General features: G+C 45.8%; 1 protein-coding gene across 2 annotated transcripts in view; it reads right to left on the bottom strand.

The window, feature by feature from the left end:
• PPP1R14C (protein phosphatase 1 regulatory inhibitor subunit 14C) overlaps window positions 1-6,766 on the bottom strand; it is a 52,511-nt gene extending 45,745 nt beyond the window's left edge. The window contains exon 1 of one of the 2 annotated variants that reach the window (XM_033056052.2): window positions 6,416-6,766. In XM_033056052.2, the coding sequence (XP_032911943.1) occupies window positions 6,416-6,700 (285 nt within the window). In that variant the 5' untranslated portion in view covers window positions 6,701-6,766. The remainder of the gene's footprint in view (window positions 1-6,415) is intronic. The other variant, XM_033056051.2, reaches the window with a different exon arrangement.
• Between the last annotated feature and the right edge of the window lie 2,501 nt (window positions 6,767-9,267).

The raw sequence follows: 9,267 nt of genomic DNA on the forward strand, positions 1-9,267 counted from the left end.
ACATTCACTGCATGATTTGTAGCAGAGTTCATGTATTTTTTTTTTTTATCCACAGTTTTTCCATTGTATCCACATTTTTCCACCCATCCCCTCCTCTCCTTTGTTACCCTGGATAATCAAGTACTGGCTGTATGTAAAACAATTTGCCTAAAGGCACAAGAGTCTTTTTAGCCACAAAGATTGGAAGCTACTGTTAATAAGAAGTACAATTATAAAATCTTAAGTGATGTAAGCAATCAATTATTTATTCACCTTGTTATAAAACAACCACACCTCCTGCTTCAGTAAAGAGACCAGTTGAATCTTGAACAGAGAGACAAAGGACAAAAAAATTGCTATGGAATAGTTGCTGAAAGATAATCTGCGTTGGGAAGCTTTAAATTGGAAGTCAAGAATACTGCTGCTGATTCAGATAAAACAATGAATCATGACCAGTGCATAAATGACATCTAGACTAAACAAAAGATCAAACAGAAGAAAAATCATTTTCTTGGAATCGTAGAAAGGTTTGGGTTGGAAGGAATCTTAAAGCTCATCTAGTTCCAATCCCCCTGCCATGGGCAAGGACATATTCCATAGGCCAGTCACATCCAACTTCAACTTAAACTCTTCAAGGGATGGGAAGTTCACAACTTCTCTAGGCAACCTGTTCTCGTGCCTCACTATGATCACAATAACAATTTCTTCCTAATACCTTATTTAAGCCTGCCCTGTCAGTTTAAGGCCACTCCTTCTTGTCCTCTCACTACATGCCCTTCTCTAAGTCTCCCTGAAGCCTTCTCTTCTCCAGACTGAACAATCCCAACTCTTGGCCTTCACAGGAGTGGAGCTCCAGCCCCCGATTATCTTTTTGGCCCTCCTCTGGACTCACTCTAACAGGTCCATGTTGTTATGCTAGGGGCCCCAGAGCTGGATGCAGTACTACAGCTGGGGTCTCACAAGAATGAAGTGAGTGCTGAAGAACTGTCTCCCTTGATCTGCTGGCCATGCTGCTTTTAATGTGACCCAGGATGCAATTGGCTTTCAGGGCTGCAAGTGCACATCACCAGCTCATGTTGAGATTCTTGTCAACCAACATCCCCAGGTTTTCTGCTCAGGGCTGCTTTCAGCCTGTTCTACACCCCACTTGTATTTGTGGTTACGACTGCCTCGACCCATATGCAGAAGCTTGCACTTGACTGTGATAAACTTCTCTCCTTGAATTCCTTTGCGCTGTTGTACACATTCTGCATGCAAAAAGAAGGCAAGTTCAGTAGTTGAACAGTGGCACATTTCCTACTAGAGTAGCATCTTTAGAACTTAAGGCAAGATCTTAAGAAGTTAACTTAGAAACAAAAGGCTCCGGCTTCATCACCATCAGGTGCTTGCTACCCTCACAGATCCTTAAGCCCACTCCTCTGAAAAGAACTGTATGCATTTTACAAGGTTTGTTTTAAAACAACATGCATTTCTTAGGCTTCCCATTTGCTGCTCCTGGAATTCAAATACCTTTCTGTGGTTGCTACATGATAGAATGAGCCTTTGCTACACTTGTGTTGGCTCGTGTCCTTTACAGGTCTCTGATCACAGCAACCCTTCAACTGGCACAAGTATGTTGCGCAGTACCCCTGCCTCCCCAAGAGGGGACACCAAAGTTTGTGCTGTACAACATGGAGATCTGTAAGAGCTGTCCAAAATAAATTTCTAAGCAATTCAGTAGACCTACAAGTAATTTACTCCAATGCATCTAAACTGTAAAACTCAATCTCCCAAAGAAAGAAATCTTTTGTTATACCTTCTACTAACTTACATCTTTTTAAAGAAGTGACACTCTCTCTAGTTCTCAGATCCTTCTCGGCCTCTTTCCGCTTCTAATCCATTGAGAAAGGAATCCACATGCAATTACAATTTCTGAGAACTTAGTCCAAGTTAGAAGAAGTCTACTCAAAGAGTGAGACTGTAGGCAAAAGTTTGTTTCTGTAGTGTTTTATGCAGTGGATTTTCTTACCAAACGCCTTCCTGAGAAACGAGTAACGAATTTCAAACATTATCTCACTAGAGCCTGAGGCATAAATAGTACCTGATCATACCATCAGGTCCACATCACCACATGGCAGCCTTAGCAGCATGCTGACCAGGCTGTTTTGGAAAAGACAGTGTGTGGAGGGAAATGCAAGCATATTCCAGCAGCTTCAAGAAGACAAAGAGGGTGTTCTCCAGCTCTGCAGTCACTGAGCAACCAGGCAAAGGGAGCTCTTGATCCATGCAGGACTGAGTTAAATTGCTCCCTTCCATACTCTACTGCCAACATGAAATCCCCTACCCATTTCAGTGCTTCATACCACGCTTGTCAGTGCAGTATCTGAACAAAAAAATGGAAGAAAATCTTACAAATAACAATTCTCAGTCTGACATGGATTTCTACTCTTAAAGGAAATGCCTAAAGGGCCTTTATGGGCAGCTCTTCTAACTGTATTTTATTGTACAGTGAATTTTTAATCACAGTCTCAGGGTATTTCCATTCCTGGAATAGAATAATAAGCTTGGACATAACACTCTGGTACTTCCAGAGCAACATCATATCCCCTGCCAAGCACTGACTTCCATACATTACTAGACATATTTAATAAAATAGTTGATTACTCAGCTAAGGCATATCTTAGAGTGCAAAGTCTAGGGGCTCATTTGATTTGCACATGCAAATCTCTACATTAAAAAATATTCAGCAACAAAGCATAGCAAAATCTTTCTTCATTATTGTGCAAAAATCTGTGTGCCATTTATAGCAAATGCTATAACACTAGATAGACAGGATCCCAGAGCATAGAAATTCACCTGAAAAGTTAATGGTTTCTGGGGACAAATCCAGTGGTCTTTTTTTTTGTGTACAAAGTCATACAAGTTTGGCAGGTGCACACAACATAGATGATGCATCTGGAAAACTGGTCTGTCACCACTTTCATGCTGAACTACAAGTTGCAAACCATCAGGGAATGAATAGTGATGATGTAAGTTGTTCTGTGCAGCATTATTTTGCAATTCTTAACCAATAATAGACTTAGCCCAAAACACAAAGCATCTGTGGAGAAACTATTTTTAGTACCAAGATACCTAATAAAGGTCAACACTAAAGCCAGTTCAAGTCCTGCAATTAAGGCATTGCATTTTCAATATACTAACCTGCAACGGTAACCTCAGTTTCAGCATTCACATAAACCAGAACGAGCAAGTTACAAAACTTTTTTTTTTTTTTTTTTTTTTTAATAAAGTAGTCTGAGAAGCAAACAGCCAGAGCACTACTCACCTGAACCTGAGTATATTAGCTTGACAGGTTCTGGGGCCAAACAAATCCCGCCTAAGTCTCTCTGGTTCTATTAAAGTTTTCTACCTTGATAACCTTTACCATTCAGGTGCAGGGTCTTTCATCCCTAAAGTCTGCATCATGTGGAAGTAACCTTTCTAAAGTTGATCTCCATGTCATATAACTGAGGTCTGCATAAAAAGTCTCGAATAGCTCCTTCTAAGTCACATCCCCAACACCATTATATTGCTTGGCATCAAATTTTTTAAAACTAAAAATGTACCAGTAAGGACAAGATCCACCAGAAAAAGAACACAAACAAACCTTTCTTGCTATTTCCCAACCTCATCTCCTAAACTTTGTCTCCATGCCAAGACAGGCTTATAGCAGATTTAACTTGCGTGTACTTGAGAGACTATGAGTACGTGTTTAGTTTTGAATAAAGGGAGTCTTTCTTCAAGTATCCACTTACTGATGAATCTCAGCATAACAGCAAACAATTTTTAAATGGAAAACAGTGAGCAAGCACTACATTTAAGCAGTCCAACAAAGAGACTTGCAAGTCTTCTGTAAGAAGACTTTTAGTTAAACACATTGCAAGCACCCTCTATTTATTTCTGCTCTTCCCAGAAATGAAGTGCACTGCTCCTTAGAAATAGCAATGAAACACTGACATTGGTTAGCTCTTGCAGGATTAAAAATTCAATGGCTATTTCTGACAACCTGGAAGATTTTAGAACGTTACAGAACTTAAATGTCACTGCATTGGGAGGTTGTTGTAGATCTTCCATAGAAGCTGAAGTGAGCAATTCCCAACCCCCTCCCAACCTGCCCTCAGACAGGGTTATTAACTGTCTGCATAGGTGATTAAATTTCAGCCTGAGAGCTACATCTCTAAGCCTAGAAGTAATTCAAGCAGATTCAAGCAAAGCATCTTGCATTAAGTTGCTATTGTTTTTAATCACTACACTCATCATACATCTTCAACTTTATTCTGATAGCATATTAATAGCTTGACCTTTTCACTACCATCATCTGTGCTGAGTCTGGATAGCATTCATGCATAATAGCAAAGAAGAGCAGTAGATGACTTAAACATTTTTCCCTTGGCCTTCAAATCTAAAAACATTTTGTTCTGTTACGTTAAACCACTTTTCCCCGTAAAAGCCACCTCAGAAACCAAATCATCAGACATATTATTTTTATGTAGCAATATGTGGTCTCCACCTTAATGGAGACCTTCTAAAGCAGACCTCATTCTACTTTAGTTGGAAGCAGCAATTATAACAAGGAGAAGAATGAACTATTTTCCTCCAACAAGCCTGTGATTTGAATGCTGTGAAGAGCAGCAACAATTCCATTGGGCTTTGCTTTGGTCATAGGACTATACCACGTCCTTTCTTATGAACAGAACAAGTTCACCTGTATGTCAAAGGCACACAGCCCAAACAGGCCTGGTGCTTTTGAACAGCAAGAGTCAAACCAGAGGACAGACTCAGCAGGTCAGACACTAACTAAGTTATCAGCTTGCACAGGCACAGAATCATCAGTTCACACAAATGACTGTAAACACTTCCGGCCCCAGAAAAATCCTCACAGCCTACAGGCTGTGGCCAAACAAGTCCTGAGACTGGAGAGGCAAGACACACCAAGACAAAGACTAAGAACTGCTTCTTTTTATTACTTTTAACTGGAGTTTCCATTTGTATCTTTCTTTGTCAGAGTTCGTGAATGTGAACACGAATTAAGGAGGTTTACCTTGACACACGAACATTTTTTATGTGCCATTCTAACAGATTTGGCAATAAATCACTTTTGAGATTAAAGGAGCTTCTTTAAACATTTGTATTAATTGTGTGCTAGATATTCCACCCAGGTTATTTATATTTTCAAATCCACACCTCAAGCACTGTAAAGCTCTTTTCTTCCTAGCTCCAGCATGCTCAAGAGCTAGATATTGGCTCCTGGACATGCTAGCTGCAGAATTCACATCCAGCTTCAACAAATCTCACTTCAGAGGTCTTGAACAAAAGTGAATTAGACCACTGATGGGGAAAGTAAGGTGTGAACCTCAGTTCAACCTTAACGTTTTGATCCTCTATAAGAGTGGAGGAGAGATACGGTTCGCCAGGGATTAGAAGGTCTGCATTTTTAATGACAAAACAAAGTACAGGTACTTCCTTTACTTGCAACAACGTTATCTCCACAAGAAAGACAACATTTACCATTCCTTTGAACGATATTGAAACATCCTCCTGTTCATCCGTCCTCTACAATAGGGAATTCATTCTGGCAACACTCGCTCTTTGCCCAGAGTAATAGAAAAACAGATTTGATACGTACAAATCAGGTACATACGAGCCCCCAATATTTTCGATTCTCGTCCTAATGACCTCCGAATTGCTCACTGAGATTTCCTGCCCTGTATCTACCCCTTTCCTGTAGGTCGGGGTAACGCAAAACCACGATCCAGAAGGGGACCGTACCCGCACCGGAGTCTTTCCTCTACAGCAGCCGCCTCCGCACAGCCCCCGCGCCGGTCTCGCTCCCTCCTGCTGCTCGCCCTGTGGCCAGCACACCGCTCTGCCCTGCGACCCGCCGAGCTCCCGGCGCCGGGACAGCTCGTGTCTAACGGAGACTGACGCCCGCCCAGCCCGGGGAAAGCGCCTCGGGGCCCCGGTCCGCCCTCCCCTGGAAGGCTGCGGGGACAGCGGCTCCCGGCCACCACCGCCGCGGGCGAACCTCCTGGCACTCCCGGACCTGCCGCAGCCGCCGGGGACCCCCGGAGGAGAAGGACGCTTCCATGCCCGGCCGTGCGGCGGCCACCGCCCGTCCCCAAAGGGCGGTCCCCTCCCGTTCACCTCGGGAGGGCACGGGGGACACCCTTTCTATAGGGCATGGAGCACCTTTCACCATTCCCTGAGCCGGGGCACCACTGAGGCGCGGGGCAGCGGCAGAGTGGGGGCGGCGGACCGGGAATGTCATTTGGAGGTGGCGGTGACAGCGCTCCTCTGCCCACCGCCGAAACGCGACTCGGGGCAGGAGGAGGCTGCCGGGGGCGAGTGAGGCAGCGGGGGGCGAGGGGAATGCGGCGACAGCAACCGCGCCGGGGACCCCGCGACCCCAGCCCCGCACCTCGCAGCCGTAGAGCTGCCCCAGCTGCTCCACGATCCACTCCTCCAGCACCAGCCGCTTCCGCAGCTCCTTCCGATCGTATTTCACCGTCACTTTCCCCTGCTGGTGGCGCCGCTGCTGGACCTGCACCACGGCCGCCGCTGCCGACACCGAGTCCTCCCGGGAGGAGCTGCCGGAGGAGCCGCCGCTCCCGCCGCCGCCGCGGGGGCTCTGGAAGAAAACGCGGTTCCCGCCGCCTCCGCCCGCTGCTGCCGCCGCCTCGCTGCCCCCGGTCGCCACCGACATGCTCCGCTCCGCCGCGGCTCCCGCCGAGCCCAAAGGCGCCCGCCGCCGCTACCGCCGGGCCGCAGCAGCCGCCGCTTACGCGTGTGCTCCGCTCCCCCGCACCTGCCGCTTAAAGCCTCGCATGGCTCGGCGGCGCAGCGCCCCGCCGCCGGGGGTGGGCCCGGTCCGGCTGGGCGGGGACAGAGGAGGGGCTGTGTGGCGCGGCTCGGCTCGGCTCGGCACGGGCCAGCTGGGCACAGCGCGGCTCGGCACGGCGTGCCCGGCGGCAGCAGCGCGGAGCGGAGTGTGGAGCACCCCGAGAGTGGCGCGGCGGAGCCTCTGGGCTCCCCCCGGCGGCCGCTCCTCGGCGGAGGCGAAGCGGCCGTGCCCGCGGCAGGGCGCTTCCCCGGAGCTCGCTGGGTGGTTTAGGATTTTCTTTTTTTTTTTTCTGTAGGGAAATGCAGTATTGCCCCGTCACGCACGCTGTGTTTATATACATTGCATACCTGCAACATTAAAACGCTGAATGCGATCGTTTTCTTCTCTTCGTGGTGCGTGTGGGCGTGCGTGAACGATTTCTGTGTAGCGAACCCCAACAGCGAATATTTCGAGCTATCAACAATCTGTGTAACAATTAGCCGTGTGGAGATGCCTTTCCAAGACACCCAGGTTAGCATCAGTGCTTTCAGCAGCTTTATGTCTCAGGAGATACTGAGTGAAGTCACCTATGGCCCATCCTGCACACCAAAATGTGCCTATGACTGCAAGTAAGCAGCCAACATAGCACAGGCGCTGGTTAGGGACGCCAGACCATCCCCATTAACAAAGAGGTTCGCCTGTGGCGAGGGGTAGAAGTCAACCTCTTGCATGTGCAGACCTGGGACTGGAAGTGCTTGGTGTCCTGAGTTCGGATATGGCTGTGGTTGGCTGTGGGAACCATCTCCTGTCCACACTGCCTTGGGGGTGAATGTCTTAAGTCAGCAAGGAGCAAAGGGGAAGGAGGCATGGATCGCTAGCCACATCTGCCCGGATATGTCTGCTTCAGTCAGATCCTTGCTGCTGTTTGGCATGGCCATGTGGTAGCAGTGACATTTCAGCTTCTTCTGCTCTCGGCATGTGACACGTCACTCAGAAAGAGGCTAGCAGGAGGCATTTTGAGCCTCATCAGGCTATTTAGGTAAAACACAGATTGTGCCACTAAAAGAAGGAATCATAATCTGATAAAATCTTATTACCGGTCTGAAATGCTATGATAGCTTTTATATTTTCATCTAAAAAAACCACTAGATTTTCAAAGCAAAGCATATGGAGTTAAGCTGTTTATCGGTGTGTAGGGACCACATGATTTCCAGAGACGGAGCAATTGCAACTAGGTACCAGCGTAGATCACACTTGGAGCTTGGGCTGCAAGCAGAGCTTGAGAAAAAGGCATATCCCACAAATCTGAGTTTATGCAAGAAGTCTGCCCTATTCACAGGACAGCCATTACACAAGTGAATGTCAATTTCCAGCTGGGTAATGCTGCCTGCTTAGCTTTTATAACTCTAGGCTTGTGTAAATGCAGTAAGAAAATACCATCATCAACATCTTGTTCTTAGAGAAACCAAAAAGAATACAAAAGAGTTTTTGAAAGAGGGGAGTGGCTGTTTTTTAAACTTTTGTGTTTGGAGTGGCCTATAATTTGGGTTTTCAGCTCTGCATGTCATGTTGGAAGTCTGGTGCTGACGTACTCAGCCACAAAACTTGAAACTTTCCTGTTCAGAGCAGGAACATTTTCATCTTTATAGACTGGTTGATGTTCACAGTTGCTGAGGAAAAAAAAAAAATTAATGTGCAAGAAGGTCAACATTGCTTAAGAGGCTTTTTAAAGTCATATTAAGCATCATATATTCATGAGATATGAAGTAGGAAAAGCCAAACTTTCACCACAATAGGATATTTTCTGGAGCCAAAAAACCACTGAGGTGTTCCATGCTGGACCTCAACTGACTAGAAAATACTGACCTTTTTCTTCTTTGCTGTAGCAAATATCATGTGAACAGATGGCTAAAATATTTTCTTTGAATGTGAGAATCCAGAAGGTCTCAGCTGAAGGACTTTTCTGATACTATCATTAACAGGATATTGTAATCACTGCAGACATTTAAAATCTGGTACCCGCTATTCAAATAACACTTCCACATCACTCTGAAAGTAGAAAATGAGATACTGGTGATTAAAAAGCATGTCCTCAGAGGTTATAATTTCAAAGTTACAATTCTAACATAATGCATAGTGCTTGGTAAATGTGGGTGGATGAGAAACTGGTAGAAGTGCCAGCATTGTCATGAGGCAGTTTTATGTGCCATTGGTTTTTCATTCAGTTTTTAAAGCGAGCGCATTCCTCAGGAAGCCAGAGCAAAAACTGCTGCCAAGAATCTTTTCTGCAATGATTTTGTTTCATTTGAAAGAAAGAACTAGTTGTTTAAAAGTCAAAGTTGAGCAAAAATGTTTAGATCTGCTAATATCCTGGGAATGAGCAGTGCAGTCCAGTGTGGGCACAATCTCTGCTTTACTTCTGGAGTGGCTGGAGCCATATGAGAGCATTT

Source organism: Catharus ustulatus, chromosome 3 (genome assembly GCF_009819885.2).
Source record: "Catharus ustulatus isolate bCatUst1 chromosome 3, bCatUst1.pri.v2, whole genome shotgun sequence".
NCBI lineage: Eukaryota > Metazoa > Chordata > Aves > Passeriformes > Turdidae > Catharus > Catharus ustulatus.